The sequence below is a fragment of the Pinus tabuliformis genome, chromosome Q (genome assembly GCF_031772625.1).
Source record: "Pinus tabuliformis cultivar Carrire ecotype Pingquan chromosome Q, CPIR1, whole genome shotgun sequence".
NCBI classification, from domain to species: domain Eukaryota; kingdom Viridiplantae; phylum Streptophyta; class Pinopsida; order Pinales; family Pinaceae; genus Pinus; species Pinus tabuliformis.
Genome location: NC_142296.1, coordinates 1,107,660,409 through 1,107,681,303, shown reverse-complemented (window position 1 = coordinate 1,107,681,303; position 20,895 = coordinate 1,107,660,409). Strand labels below are relative to the sequence as shown.

Here is a 20,895-nt window from a genome sequence, read left to right as displayed (position 1 = left end):
ATGCGATAAATATATATTAACCAACCATAAAGAAGGGAAAGGTTATATATATGCAGCTAAAGGGATAACAAAGGTTAGGAAGGGGTTTTAAAGTCTCGATAAGAAGGATTTGAATGAAAAGTCAGAAATAAAGGTTAATGAGGGTTTAAGCGGGGTGATTAATTTCCGATAGAAAGGAAAAGGTGGGTTAATGTTTAGACTTTTTTAAGTCTATGAATCATTCCGCATAAGACTAAAAGAGGGCCTTAACCATTTATGGTTGAAGATTTGACTCCTTTGAGAGTTAAATACCTAGGACAAATGTGTGGATGCATTTTACATGCATACTGTGGGTATAAGCGGGGGTAGTAATTTGGTATGGACATCGAAATCGGACCTTGGAAAGTTGCGAAGAGTGATTGTGATGTTCCGATGAAGTGTGGACCATTGGATCATATAGTCGATCAATTGTGGAGATCGGATCGATAAGCGCAATCATAAGGGTTAAGGGCTAGCGGTTATTGGAATGCTGATGTGCCAATATGCGATTACACGATATCGCCGATCGGAGATTCGAGGTATCAACATTTCAGAGATTGGAGGAGCACTGCGATAAGGACTTGAAGTGAGAGTTGGACCCGACAATATTTATATATCTAGGTTTATAAGATTTGAGATCCGGCTTTGTGTTCTGGTGGATTTTTCCTTTGTATTTCCTGTTGATTCCTGTGTATTTCGATATTTTGTTGTCCTAGAGTTTTTTAAAGGAATAACGAAAGATTACTGCTCCCGATAGTGTAAAAGGCTCTGATAGGGTTATATGGGTGCGTTTGTTATATTTGAAGTCCGACAGTTTAATTGCATAGTGGATGTGGAGGAGGTGTGTATTATTGTGACCCGCGGAGGAGCCGATACCCGATTGCGATAAAGATAGAACCTAGAAAGATGTGGAGAGACCGTATAAAGCAAAAAGGAATGTTTTGTGGCATTTCCTTTGTAGAAAGGTTTTAGAAGGAAAATAGTGTTGATAGAAGGTTTTATGTGATAAATATATATTAACCAACCATAAAGAAGGAAAAGGTTATATATGTAGTTAAAGGGATAACAAAAGTTAGGAAGGGGTTTTAAAGTCCCGATAAAAAGGATTTGAATGAAAAGTTAGAAATAAAGGTGAATGAGGGTTTAAGTGTGGTGATTAATTTTTGATAGAAAGGAAAAGGTGGGTTAATGTTTAGACTTTGTTAAGTCTATGAATCATTCCACATAAGACTCAAAGAGGGCCTTAACCATTTATGGTTGAAGATTTGACTCCTTTGAGAGTTAAATACCTGGGACAAATGTGTGGATCCATTCTACATGCATATGGTGGGTATATGCAGGGGTAACCCTGCATCAATAAATGTTTCTTGTTTGGACATGTATTTCGGCATTGTTTTCAAGGACTAAAGGCTACATGATTGTTGTGCGCTAAGATGTAGGAAATAACACCAAAACTAGGCTTGCATAAAGGCAGTACAAGGGTTGATATCCATCCTACATAGAAGCGTAGCGAAGAAGGTCTCTTTCAAGGGTGTGCTACAACAATTTAGGGGACTTTTTGTGGACTAACAAATCATGTGTGTTTTTAGGTTGCACAAGTTAGAAAAAAATACAACCATTGAATATTGTCAAAAGGATGAAGGAGAATGAATATAATTTGATTTATGTTCCAAAGGATATGTTTCCTCATGACAATGTACAAAAGGTAATTTATTGGATATATTTGTAGTAGTATATTTTAGCAAAAAACATAGTGTAACTGACTTGTTCATACAACCAAAGGAGAAATGAAGAGAAGCCTTCACATGTAATGCTTAAGAAATTTAGTGATGAAATCTTGTTGCTATAAAATTTTCTACAAAAATTTGAGTCTAAGATATTGATAGAACCATAAGCTGAACATTTGTATTTAATGTTTAGTGATCTTGAGGAAAAAATGGGATTTTTCGAAAATTGGATACAAAGGGATTCTGACAATCAAAACCATAGGAAGTTAGTATACTCAACTAAATATAAGGAGAATATAAAAGTACCACACAATAATGGTATAAAAGTGGAGGGAATGAAAAATATAGTATACAAGAACAAAAAACATTTCCAAAAATATGAGGAATATCTCATGCAACATAGTATTGTTGAGATGAAGGATGAAATAAAAGTGGAGAAATTTTAAAAATCCAGCACCAACGATCAACAAGAAAGAAACATAAATATGCAGAATATGTGCCATCTAGGGGATAGGATGGAGGTGGAAAGAGGTAAAATAAGTAACTCGGTGTTGATGATGCATCAACATAAGAAGTATTTATGAAAGAGGAGAATAAAGGATAACATATTGTAGATGGTAGAGCATTAGAATTCATGAGCAAATAAGGAGGAATCCTACAACATAAAACATGGAAACCAGGAAGGACGAAGAAAAAAACAATAGAGAAACAATATGACAATGAGAAGTACCAGCTATGACATAAAGTTTGGGATCTAGGGAGATTCACTTCATTACTACATGGTTAGGAGACCATGATTCTTTTTCACCATGGGAGAACATGGTTAGGAGACCATGATTCTTCTTCACCATGGAGTCTGATGCAAATGAATAGGCCAAGAAAAAGAAATTGATGTAGACTGGAAAAGAGCTTATCAATGTGATTGGATGGTCACATGGAAAATCTATGGACAATTTTGTTAAGAAAATTTAATTCTTTTTTTTTGCTAAAGCAAGAGACTTTCCTTCTATTTCAATAACCCAAAAGTATAATTACAATAAGTACAAAAGGCCTGAAAAACTTAAGGCCTACAAGACCAACGAGATCGAACTAACAAGGATGAGACCCACCAAACCAACTAAAGGACAAGCTAACGATCAAATCTTCCCTCCAAAAACAAGAATACCCAAGGTCAAAATCCGCAATACATAACGTGATTAGCTTGCAAAGAGTGAAGTGACATGTGACCCCACAAAGCAGACCCAAGGTCAGTGTTCGTGGTACCTCCCGTGACTAACTCGCAAAGAGTGAACAAACGTGCGATCCCACAAACAAGCACGATGAGATCTGACCGTCAAATGCCCCCGCAGAAAAGGATGACATTGAGAGATATCGGAGAGCCAAGATGCAAGGACTTTAAGGCACAATCAAAGGTTGTATGAAGAGCATGACCCCTACCACATGGTGAGAGCTGAGTGGAATCAGTCTCAACGGGCCAAAACCACTTACCATTCTTGAGCCTTGCGATCAAAAGAAAACCACTTCTTGCCTGGTTTTCTGAATCAGAAGAAAAGAAGCGGGGAAAAATCACTGTGAGAGTAGACCAAACTTTCATCTTGCTAAAACTAGAAATAAAGCTCGCAGCCGAACCATTCTGTAACTGCAAATAAAACCCTTTGTCGCCATTCAACTGCAACTAAAACTCTGTGTCGCCATTCCAGGAATGAAGGAGATAAGTTTTCGTACCTCTCCGTAAGATATCCCCATGCAGAGAAAGCCCTATGACAAGGATCTGACTGCCAAATTGAGAAAGAACAGACATCAAGAGCTTTAATCATGTCCTGCCTCTCATGCCCAAAAATTGAAAATTTCTTTGTCCTCCGCGAATTGAGTGTCGGAGAGGGATTTTAGCCTGCTAGGAGGCATCTACTGCCATTTCATTTCGATTTTGCATTCAGGATTTATCACACCTTGGTTGTCCAGTAGATCTGCAAGTTTGTTGGCCTTCCTCTGAACATGATTAAAGCTAATTGTTCTTAGACCATGGAGATGTTTTTGGATTCTCTAGTAAACTTGTATAAGTATCCATTGTTTTGAGACTCTTTCAAGCGTTGTTCCATAGCTGATTTTCTTGACTGCATTTATAGAAATCTTGGAGTCTGCTTCAATGAGAACATTTGAGTTGTGATTGAGTTTAAGAAGCTCTAGACATTGTTCCAAATCCATTCATTCAGCCATGTTGTTGGTGGCTTGGCCTAAATAACAGTGGAAAGTAAAAATTATTTTTATGTCTTCATCTCTTAACACACCTCCATAACCTGCTATCCCCGGGTTGCTTTTTGAAACCCCATCAACGTTGCATTTTAGATAACCTTTTGGTGGAGGATGCCAGAACTCCTTTTCCTTTTCCAATTCTTTTTATTTTTTTCTCAAACCATTGAGGATGATCTCATGCATTCGCAGCTACTTGAGAGTTCTCAGTTCAAGTGTCGTGGGAAGATTCGAGTGATAACTGTGCACTGTCATGGAAACGGTCTCCTTTATCTTCTTTAAGATCAATTCCATAAGACAAAGAGGAGTAGTTTTTTCATCCTTGAAAATTATTTTATTCCTTTATTTCCAAGCATTCCAGATAATGAATCTTGGTGTAAAGGTCCAGGCTAAATTAAGGATCTCATACTCTAAAAAAAAAATTCTCCTTTTGTTCAGGGTGTTGATAATGCTGCCTTTGTCTCTATCTGTCTGTTGAAAAATTCTATTGAACGATTCCAACAACCAGGAGGTATAGGTGTAGTTATTGCGAATATGCTCCATAGTCTCCTCTTGAGCATCACATAATTGGAATCTAGAAGGCCCCATCACCCCCCTCTTCTGAATGTTTTCCCATGTTAATATTTTCTTGTGATGAACTAACCACATAAACAACTTGATCTTCATCCATCCCGGGTGGCTCCAAAGTTTTTGCCAGGACTTAGCCAAAATGCAAGGATTGAGGTTAAGAGAAATTCTTTTAGCTTCCTTAATGTTGAAGATTCCTTCTTTGTTTTGGTCCCATGTTAACTGATCTTGCCCATATGTAACCAAGATCTTCCTCTGTTCTAAAATGTTCATGAGTTCTTATGATTTTTCTTTTAAGGGTCCGTCTGCTCTGCATTCTATAGCACTCCAGCTTCTCCATTTCTCAGTGTCCTCAGGAAGATTCCAGAAGTCCCTAACTTTAATTAGTCCTTGGAAATCATTTTCTTGCTTGATGCCCATAAAGTCCTCCCTTATCAACATAGGTTCTTGTTGCCATTTATCTTCCCAGAACAGAGCCTGGTCTCCTGCTCTGATTTCCTAGAAGCCATTGCGTTGTACCAGGCTTCTGTTTTCCCATGCTTTATTCCAAATGTGAGAGCCTTTTATGTTCCCTAACATTCTGATGAGATCACTCCGTTGCGAGGAGTTAGCATATTTCTCTTTCCATGTTTTAGCCCATTGCACCCCTAGTTCCTTAACCCATCTCCACCAGAGTTTGGCTCCTAAAACACTACTTAGAATCTCTTGATCGTCTAGGCTTAGACCTCCATGAATTTTGGTTTGCAGATTTTATCCAAAGAAACAAGGGCCCATTTCTTTCTGCTTTCCTCCTTGCCCCAGAGAAAGTCTCTCTGAAGGTTCCTGAATTGCTGTAAGACTCCTTTGGGAGCTGGCAGGGTTGATAAAAGGAAAACAGGGATAGATTGAACAAATGACTTTGTTAAAATCAATCTGCCTACAAGGTTCAATGCTCTATAAGTCTATCTTTTGATCTTGTCTTGCATCTTGTTGAGCACCGGTTCCCGGATACTTTTGTGCATTGGTTTATCCATTAGGGGGATTCCCAAATATTTAGAGGGGAGGACCTCCCTTTGGAAGCCCAAAATTCTAGAGATGTTCCTTTGAATACCAATGTTAGCATTGAAGAAAAAAAATTGATTTGGAGAGATTGACTTCCATACCTGAAGTCGAGGCAAAGTCATTTAAGATTTTTTTGCACATTGTAGCTTCCTTGACTGTGGGGATACCTTGCAGCATGGTGTCATCCACAAATCACTAATGACTCAAGGCTTGGCCATTCTTTGTTAAATGTAGGCCTTGATCTTTCCCAAGACTTTAGCCTTTTTAATGGTTCGACCCAATCCTTCCATCATGAGGATAAAAAGAAAGGGAGAGAGAGAGTCTCCCTGCCTGAGGCCTCTGGAAGGCGTGAATATCTCTGAGGGTGGGCCATTCACTAGAATTGAAAAGCTAAGTGAAGTAACCAAGGCCATAACCCATCTGATCCAATCATGATCAAACCCAAAAGCAGAAAGGACCTTTTTGATGTAAGTCCAGTTCACCTTGTCATACGCTTTTGCAATGTCTAATTCCAAGATCATACCAGCCTACCTTTTACTAGTGAGAGAATGAACATCCTCATGGGCCTGAATAATATTATCCAAGATTTTCCCTCCTTCAACATAACCACACTATTCCCCAGATATCAAAGAAGAAAGAAGAGGTTTGAGTCTATTGGCCAAGATCTTGGAAATAATTTTGTAAACAACATTGCATAAAACAATAGGCTTGAACTTGTTAGGAGTCAGGGCTAAGTCCTGTTTGGGGATCAGGGAGATGAAGGAGTTGTTGAGGGCTTTCAGAATGGATTTACTTCTTCCGGAGTCCTCAACCACCTCCAAAATATCATGTTCGACAACATTCTAGCAAGATTTCAAAAAAGTCAACATTGAAACCATCTGGACCTGGAGATTTTCCATTCTGCATATCTTTAATAACCATACTGACCTCTGCTTTGGTTACTGGTTTGTTCAGATTAAAATTATCTTCTCTAGACACCATCCTGGTTATATTCTTTGTAATTTCCTGGTTGTATTGATCTCTATCTAGATTATTTTCATTTGTGATGCCTTTGAAATATTGGACCATCACCCCCTCAATATTGTTATGAGAGGTCTGAAAATCCCCATATTTATTCAAAATTGAGGAGATTCTATTGTGCATTCTATTGGCTATGGTGGAATGGTGGAAAAAACTGGTGTTTCATTCACCTTCTTTGAGCCATTGGACTCTTGACTTTTATCTCCAAAATATTTCCTCCTGTTTGCATAAATTCTCCCAATCAAGGTTGAGTTTTTCAGCTTGCTCACTTTTGTTTTTATCAAAACCATCTGTGATCATTGCTCGGTTTAGTTCCTACAGTTTGATCTCTACTGATTTTTTGTTTACAAAAATGTTACCAAAATCATTCTTGTTCCATTCTTTGAGTTTGATTTTTATGTGCTTTAGTATTTTATGGGGGAGGAACATTTTGGAGCCCTGAACCTGAAGAACTTCGGACCACCATTTTTCAATGTTGCTGATGAAATCTGGATGGGAAAGCTAGATATTCTCAAATATGAAGGGTCCATTTCCAGGAGCATCAATTCCCTTGATTTCTAATTGAATCAGCGAGTGATCAGAACCTCCAAATGGAAGAACACTTGAAGATATTTCTAGATTTGTGAACATGAGCTTCTTGGAGATAAAAAATCTGTCTAGCTTGGAGGCAACTTGAGAATTGCTGCCTCTTTTGTTGTTCCAAGTAAAAAGACCGTTATGCATTTCAGAGTCAACCAGTTTCATGTCTTCTGTGGAAGAATGGAGTCCTAATGAATCTCTACTGAGGATTCTGGTGCCTCCTTTTTTTCCAAAAGAGATTTAATCATGTTAAAGTCTCCACCAATGACCCAAGGAATTTCTTCATGTTTGTTTCTGATATCTGCCAGTGAATTCAAAAATCTAAGCTTCTCGTCAATTCTCTAAGGACCATATACATTCGTAACTAGGAAGGTCTCAGACATCCCCATTGGTTGAATGATAGCTAATAAGTAATTTCTCATCGCCTCCGCATCTACAATGCTGACTTTTTGGGGGTTCCAAAGAGTGAGAATGCCTCCCCCTGTGTTCTCTACTTTGACTTCTAGAAACTCAAATTTGCTGAACCATTTGGTATGGATTTTTTTTATTTTCTGAGTGGAATATTTTTTTTCTTGAATGAAGATTATGTCTGGCATTGCTAGTTTCATTCTATTACTTAGCATTCTCTGTTTTCTTTTACTACCCAGACCTCTTATATTCCATGAAATGAACTTCATAATTAAAGATTTGTAAAGGAGTAATTGGTTAGGTCTTTCATATTACCCGAATCTATCATTAGCTTTCCACACTCCATCAGGAGTTCATTTTGCATTTTTCTGCCTCTCTTCTGACCTGGATTTCTGGTGGCTAATCCTGGATTTACTTTCATTTTTTTCACTCCTCTTTGCTCCTGTTTTTGGATGTTTGTACCTTTCTCTTGTCCTCGTTCCTGAGTCTTCCATAAGAGCAGTTGATGCATTTTGTTGCATTCTTCTTGAGGTAGAGAATCTATTCCTTCTTTGGTTCCTTGCATCAGGAATCCTTCCAGATCCAAGTTTTCCTTGTTAAGGATATCTTGTAGCTCGTTTTCTTCTAGATATGTTTTTCTTTGGGTCATTTCCTAGTCCATTTCCATTTTTGTTTCACTTCTCATGGCTTCTTTTTTAGAGTCAATGTCTGAAGAATGATTTGTGCCCTATTTTTTCCCCTTTTCTTTAGCATTTTCCTCCTAATGTTGAATCTCTATTGTGATTTCTTCAGGCTCTTCTAGCACTTGAAACTTATTCTAACTACCCTTTTACCCCTCAGTATGATGTTGCTTTGGTCTCTTTCCCCCCCCTTCCTCTGCTAGCCACTTTCTGGAAGCTTTCAGTGTCCTTCGGTGCATTCAGTTTATCTTTGTTATCTTTTTTGCTGAGAGGGTAGTCTCTTAATAAATGCCCATGTTCATGACATCTTTAGCATCTGAAGGGTATATGTTTGTAGTCTACCATCTGCACCCACTCCTCATCAAAAACTTCCAAGATGACTTCGTCCGGAAGTGCTCCTGATAGATCCATTTCCACACATATCCTAGCAAAGGAGGTATATTTTCCTCTTCTTGTGGCTTTAGAAGCTTTTACATAGTGTCCTATTTTATTACCAATGGCAGCCAACGATTTCGTTTGCCAATAGTAAAGAGGTAGAGAGTAGAGCCTTACCCACAAACGAACTAAAGAGAAAGTCTCCCTCTCTGGGACAAAGTTCATTCTCCAAGGTCTCATGTAGAGACCTGCTGCAGCAAAAAAATAAGGTCCTCCCTCGAATATTTTGTCTTTATCTTTGATATTGGTGAACACTACTGTGAAGAATCCTTTTGACCCTAGATGTAGGTTAGTGATTCCTTTGGGCTTCCAATGATATTTGATCCACGTCTGTAAAGCCTTTTCAGTGGGCCATAGTCCCATGAATTCACAGATAATGGTGTAGGTTCCCATGTGTTCCCTGTGCTCTTGTAGAGCATGATCATTTAATATTACTCAATGATTGATTTTTTCTTTTTGTTTGTAGGGTCCTTTCTATTTTCTATCTCTTGAACCCAAACTTTTGTCTACTTCCTCTTTGTCCTTTGTGCTGTTGTCTTCTTTTGTTCTGGTCCCATCTGTTTCCTTTTCATTGACCCTGTTTCTGAAGTTCATGACGTCTTTACTAGTTCCAGCAGGTGATTTACTTCTGCTGGCCACTGCTTCTTTAGAGGAGGGAGTCGAGCTCCCCCCACTACCATTCTCCATTCGAATCTAACTCTGCTCACACTGGTTACGTTGGCCGCTACTTGTCTCCCGCGCTCAAGAAAATTTAAATTTTTAATTTAGGAGGGACTTTTTCTTTATTAAAAATAACTGGAGAAGTTAGTTTTTGATTTAAATATATGGTTTTAGTTTTTGTTATTTTGTGAAGAAGGGGAAAGGATTCACCCTTTATGACTCTCTATTTTCATGATCAATTACTTTTGGGAAACAATAAGAAAAGTGTTATGAGAGGGGAGGTGAGAAGAGTCGAATCTTTGGAGCAAGGAAAGGAGGGAAGAGAGGAACTCATTGTTTCTCTGTGCAATGACAATTCTAAGATTGCAGACCCTCGTATACTTTCCAATCTGTGTGAGCTAAAAAGTGTTTCTCTGTGTGACTAGTGTAAATGAACATAAATTTTGGATTGTAAGTTGTGGTCTTGGTAAATGGTTAAAATTGAATAAAATTCATTTGATTAACCAATTCAATTTCTACTTCTGAACTCATAGGTTCTATTCTTTTGCACTTGTCCATTTGAATATTGGTTATTTTAAAATCTTGCAGCTTGGTGGACAGATTTACATTAAAAATTTGAACATTGTAGCTTCAATTGATGGGTGATTGTTTATTTATCATTGGTATTCTTGTTGTATGGTTCCTATATCCAGTGAGGGAGTGTTGACTGTGTTCTAAAATAGTGGGTGTGTAGTATTTAGAATGATTTGTGTGCTGTTTCCCTATTTGGAATTGTGATAAAAAATAAAAAAAAAAAAAAACGTTGACTTTTTGTTTTATTAGCAAATCTAACATGGCAAATCACAGCAAACAAATTTAAGGTAAATCATATAGCATTGCAAATCACGACAAACAAAGTTAAGGTAAATCATATATTATTTTGAGGAGAAATATAGTGGTTAGGGAGAGTCAGCTTGGAAGAGAGTCAGGCCACTTCATCTTCCCCAAAACCGCAATAAAACCCCAAAACCGCAATAAAAAAATTTGACGAGCACTAAGAAATCATTTCATAACAACGAAACAATTCACAAAATATTTTCAGGATGTTGTGTTCTGTTTTTAAACCTATGTTTCGCCTTCCCTTTGCACGATTTGTTCAGTTGAAATGTGTATCATTATATTTTTGAAATGAGGTGAGCAAAAGTGTGGGAGGTGAGAGAAAAATATCTCATTCAATTTAACATAATAAATTTATATTCTTATATTGAATGCATATGTTAAATGTTTCCTCAAATATTTTTGAATTGGATATAAATTCAAAGTTATGTGTAGAGTAAATTGGGGATATTAATGTCCGGTTGGATTTGGCAGCCATCACCACAAACAATCAATTTTTTTTAAGTTGATTTCTCTGAAACATTTTAAAACAACTTTTCTTTTATAATAATGAGATCAATTGTTCAAGTCAATAATCCACTCCTACAAAAGAATTCTAATTATAAATAAATATAAAACACTTATAATTTTTTATTATTTCAATTGCAATTTAAATTCAAAACATTAATAACAACCACTCAAATATTAAAAAAAACCAAAATATTGCAAATTTAAATCTTTGAAAAAATTAGGTCTGTGCAGGAAGTCATTCTACTATCCTGCATGGAAAAATTAGAAAAATGCTAAATTGAAGGAAGAAAATTCAACTAATAATAAATTAAATGACACACGAGCCATAGATAAATTCACACACTGATAGAAAGAACGATTCACATATTAATGCCCATCTGTGAATGTGAATGTATAACTGATTCTCACAAGTCATTGACATATCTAAAACTCAATTTGGCAGTGTGAATGTATAACTAATTCTCGTATAACTGGAGACTAAAAATGCCCATCTGAATGAACTATTAATGCCTAAACTTTTAGGAAATGATGCGGTTTTCTTTAAAAATCTTTTGGCCTGGAAAACAATCCCTTGTCAATTCTTGAACTGCCAAATCCAGAAGACTATCCACAGCCAGAAAATCTGTTGCCTGCAATGCAAATACAAATATTGCATTCTATGTCAGAAACAATTTACAAACACATCAACCACCAAATAATTTGTTAATGGTAATGAGATAACAAAGAAGAAACAAGCAATACTTACCTTTATTAGATTCAATAACATCTCAATATCGACATTGGTGATGAAATTCAGATCCCATGTCCTGGCAGGTTGAGAAGAGTTGCGTACATGGTACTCTATGTATTCAAACATTTTTTCTAGGGTTTGTTTTGATACAGTGCTAACAGGCATCACCTGATGAGGTAATTGGTCTTCTCCTACATTTTGTATTATATTTTTTAACACCTTCGATTCAATTGCCACCCTTTTATCCATCGAAATTATGTGCCCACCACCACTTCTCAATGTCACTTTTACGTCCTCCTTATAATTTTCCATTGGAATGCTATGATAACGATAACGATATCAATAATCATGCGTAAAATATAAGTTCATAAAATTCAACAATAAATTTCTCAATGAACCTTGTGAAAGCTTCTATGTAGCTGGTTTGCAATAGACACTGGTGCTTAACTGATAGTAGCAATAGAAAATATGAGTTGTCTTTAATACAATGCTAATTCTGCTAAAATCTGGTAGGAATTTATTGAAATCACAAGTTTGATGGGTAACACAGTTTTTGAACATGCTCATATATAAAGTCAAAAAACCAATTTAAATAACATAAATCAAGATTTCATTTCAAATTTTTCCGTTGGTGGATTCGAGAAATGGAAAGTCCAAAAAATAGCACTAAATACAACTTCGCAATAAGAGCATGTGCATGAAAACAGTAATTTGATTTTGTGTTAAGCAACTAAGCCTCCATGATATATATATATATATATATATATATATATATATATATATATATATATATATATATATCCTTATTCCCACATTCTTTATTATTATCACATCAACCTTATTATATATATATATATATATATATATATATATATTTTTTTTATTATTAAACGCACTTTATTATGATGCATATATATATATATAGCTTAAATTATATTATTAATATCATACATTACATTATATATATTTAATCCATCCTACATCGTTTATGTATATATATTTATTTTTTTATTTGTCTTTTTAAAAGCATATTAACAATCATTATATAAATATATATTTGAATTAGTCAATTAGCATAAGAAATGAAGGTAAGTTCCAAGGGATACCTCACTTGGTCGAGTTCTTTTTGCTAAGTACCCCACCTAGGGTAAAAGCTCCCCAACGCCCTTGGAGTTAGGCCTTGCTAGTTTCACCTCAGGGTATATCCCTTCACATTAATCTACCTAGATTTTACTCCCACCGCCAGTCAATATTCGTGAACCACCCTAAAAAAAAGAATAAGAAATGAATGTAATGTTATCTTGTAAACAGTATATTTTAAATAATGTATTCCCGTAAGTAAAGATTTAAACCCTAATTCTCTTTGTCTATATGAAGACCTTCATTTAACTAGTAAATTCAAAAAATATTGAGGACCTGACTAATAATTATTTGATAGCCACTTAGTCAAACTTTGTAGTTCTCAAGACATTATAACTTGCAATGGGTTAATCAATTGACCAAACTCCAACTAGAGGACTTATATCCGGGTTTGGATGTAGTATATTGGATTATGTGATATTCCATATGTTTTGTACCATATAAATTGAAATCTTATACCTATTCAATGACCATGAACCTTCCTATCATCATACACATTTAAGCCTAACCCTAAATTGTTTTCATGTAAAAATATCACTTGCATGACAATTATGAGAGTGAAATCCAACTACCTTTTGACAAGCGTAAAATGGATCTCTTCTTAAAGGACATATATAGGGATTTACACATCTTAACTTATAAAGATAATTTTAAAAGCCTTTATAATAATTTTACGACAATTAGCAATTTGTCTACGAGACTCCTCTATCCAACAATTACCTCTACCAAAATGTCAAATAAAAAGAATAATGGAACTATGATAATGATTTCAAAATTTATAGGAAAGCAATTAGGAATGCTCCTAACAAAAAACATCTTAGTAAAAGATAGAAAATATACTATATAAGTAGAAATCAATACTAGTTACTGCACATGTCTATGCTTGACCATAAAATGCTCTAAAGGGAAATTTTAATTAATAAGGCTAGAGAAAAACATTTGATTCCCATGAAAAACTACAACATTTAACTTAAAAATATTTATGATGTTGCTAATACTAGGGACACCATTTTGAATGCCCATATACATGATGCTATGTTTTTTTGGAAGACATTGAGTTTTGGGTTAAGCATCTCACTATTCAGAAGGATAATGTCATTGAAGGCCGCCAAGCTAAAAAATTTAAATTGGGAGAACATATCCTCATCCTCTACATATAAAAACTCTTTAATTTTGAATTGAAGAAAGACTTTGTTGTGCCTTAGGTGCAAAACCTTATTGTGCATAACTTTAAGAGAGGAGATCAAGACATTCCCTCTAGTTATAGGACTATTATGATTAGCTGCATTTTTGACAAATTATATAGACTTCTTTTGGAAATAAAGATTAGATTTTGGGTTGAAAGCTAATCTAAAAGACAAAAGGTCTTATGCTTGTTACCCAAAATACATTTAGTGCAATTACACCCATATTTATTGTTGAAGATATCCTAATCACAACAATATCTACATTTATAGACCAAGAATCCCCTCGAAAGACAATTTGATATGGGTTAACATGTGCTCTTCATCCTCAATGTTTATACGCTTCTTTTGGGCATAAGGCTAGTTTATTCTTCTTCACCATGCTCATGGCCCCACGACTTATACCTAGTGCTTGAAAAATTTAATGGTGCCCATAGCCCAATTAAAGGACAAATATTACAAATAAAAGTCATTTATTGGTGGTTCAAGGTGGTGTTCAATTAATTTGAGCCCAAGAAGATTTCTTACTGGAAGAATTCCTAGTATTCCTCCACCAACAATTTTTAATGTCCCAATACCCATATCCACTATTCAGAAATTCATAATTGTGACTATATCCCCTCTCTGATATTAATAATATCCATGGGACTATCTTGTGTGATGTTTTTGGGTGATATTCTTCACCAAGGATGCCTAGAAGTTTTCTTTAGGGATAAAGGGTTTCATTCACTCCCTTAATCATGGGTAAGGCCCCATGACCCATACCTAGCTTTAACTACGTTCTGATGGAGCTTATATTCCCTCTCAAAAACCAAAGATCCCATAGAGAAAGCATATTTGGTATTTGAAGGCATCGTTCATGGTCCATGAGACTTAGAAGGTACCTTTAATTTCTAAACCCTAATTTTCCCCACTTGACTATGGTTAAGGATGACTAACTACTTTTAGTAATCAAAACCTCTTTAGACAGTAATTTTGTCAATTCTACGACACCCTCCAAAATTTCGCTACATTATAATTTTGGAGCCTACCTCATTGCCATGTCAAGTGTGGACTTGGTCATCAAGTGTCATTTTGTGTTGCTTCATATGTTTTGAGAGTTATTAAGTGTCGTTGCATTGATTCTAATATCGTTATATGCATTTCATGGTCAGAACACCTTTTATGTTGTAAAATGAGATTTTTGTGTCGCAGTCACACACATTTCATTGTTTGTTGTTAGGCAATGTGCATAAAGTGGTGTTTTGATGTATATTCCCTGTTGAGTAAACATGTCTAAGTTTTCTTGATGAGTTAGTATGTGTTGCACATGGTTTTAAGTCTAGAACTCATCTTTATCACCCCTTGACCAATAATGTAAAATTAGAAAAATTTTGGTTGCAAAATGACCCGGTCAAGGTCAAGAGCACATGAACACACTTTAAATATTTGATGTGTGACCCATCGTTACTGAAAAGTGCACCCTATGTCCTCCCACAGAGCTGGGTGCACTCAAAAATAATGAATCCCCTTCCGTATTCCAAACTATGCCCTCAAAAAGTGATTAAGTCTTCCTTGAGCACACTCCTTCAAATGAAAAAATCGTACCCTCTTTGAGCACATTTGCGAATCCTAAATACCTGAAGCTCAGCCCTTCAACCTTCCCCAATTCCCCATGCACCCTCTTGAACTGGCTTGAGTGCATTGTCACAACTGGAAGAAATGAAGCCTCAACCTCAGCCTTTGAGAGTGAACCTTGCCCCCTTCCTAAGACCTATTAGGTGCATGAACACATCCCAAAGGCATGTAGACTCAGCCTTTAGCCTTCGAGAGTGTGCCCTGCACCTTCCCTCTCTCCCTTGGGTGCATAACACACTTGGGAAACCTAAATCTTTCCCCTTTGTCCTTCAAACCTGCAACATGTCCCCTACCCTGATTATTTTCTTCCATAGGGTGCATGAGTGAATTTCAAAGCATCAAAACTCCTCCTCCTCTGTCCTTGAGCTTTCCAGAGTGTACCATCATGCCCAAAAGCTCCATTGACCATTTTAAGTGCACGAACAAGAAAGTATGCATAAAACATGGTAGAGTAGGATATTTTTTAAAACTAATAGCTGCTCCGTCTGAGTGGCTGTAGAAACAAGTATTATAGGCACATCATGGAAATCGCACACAAGGAAGATCGGGCAAGGAGGATGAATGAGGGAATCACAAGAAGAACCAAAAGCATGTCTGAAACTTGATGATGAAAGTGCCATGAAGACTTCAAGATTGAAGATCGTTTAGAGCATTGAAGCACTATGAGCATATGATGACAAAGGACAAACATAGCGACAGCCATGTCACTATTAAAGTAAGTCCATTTCATGAGTCATTGTTAGACCTAGTCATCTAGTGTAGTGATGTGTCAGGTTTATCATATGATGATGTCAAAGAAAATATGTATGATTATTATCATTATATAAGAAAAATGAGTAAAATTCCTTGAGTCGTAAGTGAAATCAACAGTCACGAAAGTCAAAAGGACATGTAATACTAAAAGTCACATGTAATTCAAAAATTCATTTGGAACTTCAAAGGTTGTAGAATTTGAAAGGTCACTAGAAGTTAGAAAGCCAAGAGTCATGAGGATATGAAAGGTCACTTCTCAAGTTATAAATAGGTCATCATTTCTCATGTAATGTAGTTTTACCCTTAGCTTCTTCCATGAGGCATAAGTGAGATGAGTTAGTACTTTTTGGGAGAAAGTAGTGGCTCCAACACTCAATTATTGGAGCAAGTGATGTTCGTTGTGTTCATGCATCTTGTGACTTTAACTTAATATTTGAATACTAATGGCCAACATGCTTTGATATATGGATTATAAATGTTTGTAAGACTATTCTGTGATTGTCTATGGTTCATGCTTTCCTTCACCAATATTAAGGTATTTGAATTATTTGGGTTATTTTAGTGCTTAGCTTGTTGAGAGTGTGTTGTGATGGTTGTAAGCATTGTCACAACTCTATGGATTATTCTGTTGGATCTTAGACATAACATAATTCTTTATGTGTATATTTATTAGGGTAGTACAATTATCTCTCTCGTAAAGGCTCACCTCTTCCCCCTCTGCAATAGAAGAACCTTGATGAACCTACAAATGAACATTTACTAGGAACACTAGCTTGCTTTCTGAAGGAACATATGTGATTCTCTCTCTTATTAATAGCTGAAGCCAAGGCATATATTTTAGTGGATGTCATTCAGGTTGTATTCCATATGGGGCTCATATACTAAAGAGTGTGATGTCTAGTTTGGACTACATATATGGGAGACCCCCTTGAATGTTGGCAGATTAAGAACTATCAACATCTTTCATGCTAGAAGGAGGGAAGCTAGATTTTTATGGATGATAAATCCACCCACCCACATTATACTACCTACAGAGAAAGCATCAACAATCCCAACATCTCTTCAAGCCATATTCTTCAAGCTGACAAATCTTCTAAGTCTGACCCTAAACAAAGTTGTGAAATTTTGTAAGAGCACATGCAAGGAATTCTGCCTATAACCCATCACATCCTGAAGGGTATTGGATTAATTCCTAGAGTGCACAATCTTCCTTATTTTTTGAATAACAAATAAACAACCCCTACTAGGATAGTATTTTCTATAGTGGAAGATTTGGTTCTCACTACCATTAAAGAGTTGGCAGAATCTGCAAATAACACATTTCATAGTCACACAAATATCCAATGCTATTCATTGCATTGATTATAATATCCTTATATCCATTTCATTGATCCATTATGCATGAAGTAAAATCCATTAATTTTCAAATAAGTGTGCCTCTCACAACCAATGTGAAGGCAATATATCCCACTTATTCACATTATCTTGAGTCATTGCACACAAGTGGAAAATTTATGGATATTTCCTTTGACTTCCTTTAGAAGAAGTTTGCTAAAAGATAGAAGGATTTTCAAAAGAAGATAGTTCCTCAGTCTTGTGAAGAAGTTGTGTGCCTTACACAAAAAAGGAGGAATCGTGCACATGGTTCTTTTAGGGGAAGAGGTTGACGAAGGAAGAGGAAGGAAGAATTTTAGAGGTAGGGGGTGTAGACATTTTCATGGAGAAAGGTCTGATATTCATTTCATATGATGTAACAAAAATTGACATGATGCTTTCGCATGTAAGAAGCCTTGTGACATAATCGACTAGTAAAGAAATGAAGAAAAAATTAAAACACCTAATAAAGGAAAAGGGAAAGCACCCAAGTCTACTCATTATGTTGTGGCACATTGCAACATTAGAGTAACTGGAGGCTTCACCCTCCTTGGGAATGGCCCTTGATTAAACTTTATCAACTGAACTACTCCACCATTGTTAATCTCCTTGATGACATAGGGCCCCAGCTAATGCATCCGAAATTTTTCTGGAGATTTATAAAACTTGTTGTCATAATAACACTAAATCATTTACCTTGGAGGTGCGTAGTTTGATGTGCTGATCGTGCCATGCCTTTTCGTGTTCCTTTTAAACTTGCTTATGGAATCCAACCAGAAACCTATCTTCTTCATTCTCTACCATCTGCGCGAGCCTTTCTTCCATGGCTCTACGACCTTCCATTCATGTGAATGCGCTATGCACATACTAGGTACAATCTATTCCATTGGCATCAGAGCTTCAATGCCATAAACTAGCCTAAAAGACATTTGTCTAGTCAGCTTCCTACAAGTTGTTTTATAAACCCATAGCACTGCAAGTACATGCACATTCCAGTCATTTCTTTGTGTATTTCAAACCTTCATCAGTGCATTCTCGAGTATCTTATTAAACGCTTCTACCGTGCCATTAGCTTCTGAGCGATATGACATGCTCTTTTGACGGTAGACTAAAATTCCTCCATCAATGCACTTATAATTTCATTAAGAAAATGCCTACCGAAATCAATCATTCAAAATTTTGGACAACCAAACGTTTTCAACATGTACTCAAAGATGAATTTTTTTGCTTTCGTGCTTGTATAGTCCTTTACAGGTTGTGCCTTCACCCATCTAGTTAAATACTCAGTCACGGTGATGATGTATCATGTACCCATCTTCTTTCCTGGAGGCTGAATTTGTCCCACAAAATCAATTTCCCACTTCTAAAAGGGTTATAATGATATCTATGGATTTAGCAGCAGCTCATCCCTTCGTGATTGTCTACCAATCCTTTGAAATGCATCGCATTCCCTACAATACGCTTTTGAATCCTTATGCAGTGTCAGCCACCGTAACCTAGCACGCAGAATCTTTTTCGCTATTTCTTTGCCCACATTGTGTCCTCCCATAGCTCCTCCATAAGCCTCAATGAGGATGCTGAATGGTTCAAATTTTGGCATATAACGCTGGAGTATTTCATCTGATCCCATTTTATACAAGTGCCCTCCAATGACAGAAAATTCCACTGCCTCCACCACCAATTCCTTCTTTTGTTGGCTAGTATCTCCTCCTAGAGTCATTCCCATCATCAAGAAGTGTATAATATCTTCACAGTGATTGTCCACAACATGCACCGCAAAAGGCTATGCGTCAGGTAGTCCTTCCTCCAAATTATTAGGCTCCTCTCCTATTTCACTGTGTGACAAATGATCCGGTCTAGCATTCAATCATATTGGTTTCACAATAGATTCAAAATCAAATTCTTGAAAGAACAATAGCCATCTACATATTTTCCACCTCAACGCAGGATTTTTCACCAAGTACTTCAATATAGAATGGTCTGTATACATCATAAAATGTCCACCTAGGAAGTAGTGCGTAAAATTCTGGAGCATGTATACCATAGCCAAACCTTCATGCTCTGTTATTGAATAGTTATTCTCAGCTTCCTACTTGTGAATGCTATGGGATGATCCAATTGTCCCTCACCATCCTGTTTCATCACTGCTCCTAGCGCAATACATGACGTGTCCACATGCACATGAAATTCCTTCTTCCAATCCGTGAAGACTAGGATCGGTGCAGTGACCATTTTCTCTTTGAGAACATCGAATCTCTTCTGACATTCCTCATTCTAGTAGAATGTAGCATCCTTTTTTAAAAGTCTCTCCATCAGCGCGGTGATCTAGGCATAGCTTTTGATGAACTTTCTATAGTACCCTGTATGCCCCAATGTTGCGTGTAGTTGCTTCACACTTCTTGGTGCCTCCAAATTGATTATAACCACGATCTTCGGAGGGTCTACCATAATGCCTTTTATGCATACCATGTGACCCAGCAAGATCCCAAAGGGACGCAAAACAAACATTTCCTCAGATTGAGTGCGATCTGGTACCTCTGGCATGTATCTAGCATCAAGCGCAAACTTGCTGCGTGACGCTTTACAAGTCGAAACACTGTCCAATCGTTAAAGTATACCTGCAGAAATTTGTGAATGAAATCTTTGAACACTACGATGACTATGCACGAGAAGATCGCCGGCGTGTTCTTCAGCACAAAAGGCATCATAGTCTACTAGAAGAGTCCCCATTCAGTCGCGAATGTTGTCTTACTCGTATCCTTTGGTGCAATCTTGATCTGATGGTACCCTGAGAACCCATCAGTAAACAAATATGCCTCTTGGCCACCAAAATTATCCAGCACCTCATCGGTGAATGGGATTGGGAAGGGATTATGCACACAGGCGTCATTCAACTTCCCAAGATCTATGCATATCCGTATCTCATCCTTCTATTTTTTGTCCTGAACTACCACTTACCTAACCAGAGTCTTCTACTAGCTCAATGATGTTTGCTACAAGCATCTTATCGAACTCCAAACAGACCCTTTCTTTATACTTTGGATTGAGGCAGTAAGGTCTTTGCTTAACTAGCTTCATGTCTGGTTTTAGAGTATTCTTCATGATACCCAAGTCCCCTACTATCCCTTTCAGATCTGAAAAATTCATGGGGAATAAATCCTGATATTCGTAGAGTAATTCGGTGACCTTACCTATTGTCACGTCATCCTAGTAGTCCCCAATATTTGCAAACTTTAGCTCTACCTCTATGCCAATGTTCACTTGTTTAGTTTTCAACAGTTCGATGATGTATGGATTCTCTATTTACGGTCCTTCTACTTCACGGT

The 20,895-nt window shown here is 36.7% G+C and overlaps 1 protein-coding gene across 1 annotated transcript; it reads right to left on the bottom strand.

Annotated features, from left to right (window-relative positions):
• Positions 1 to 11,289: 11,289 nt before the first annotated feature.
• On the bottom strand, positions 11,290 to 11,813 carry LOC149223383 (E3 ubiquitin ligase complex SCF subunit scon-3-like). Its single transcript, XM_089387896.1, has 2 exons — positions 11,517 to 11,813; positions 11,290 to 11,400 (listed from the first exon to the last, which is right to left on the bottom strand). Exons 1-2 carry the CDS (start codon positions 11,811 to 11,813, stop codon positions 11,290 to 11,292), a joined length of 408 nt encoding a protein of 135 aa, XP_089244022.1.
• Positions 11,814 to 20,895: the final 9,082 nt, after the last annotated feature.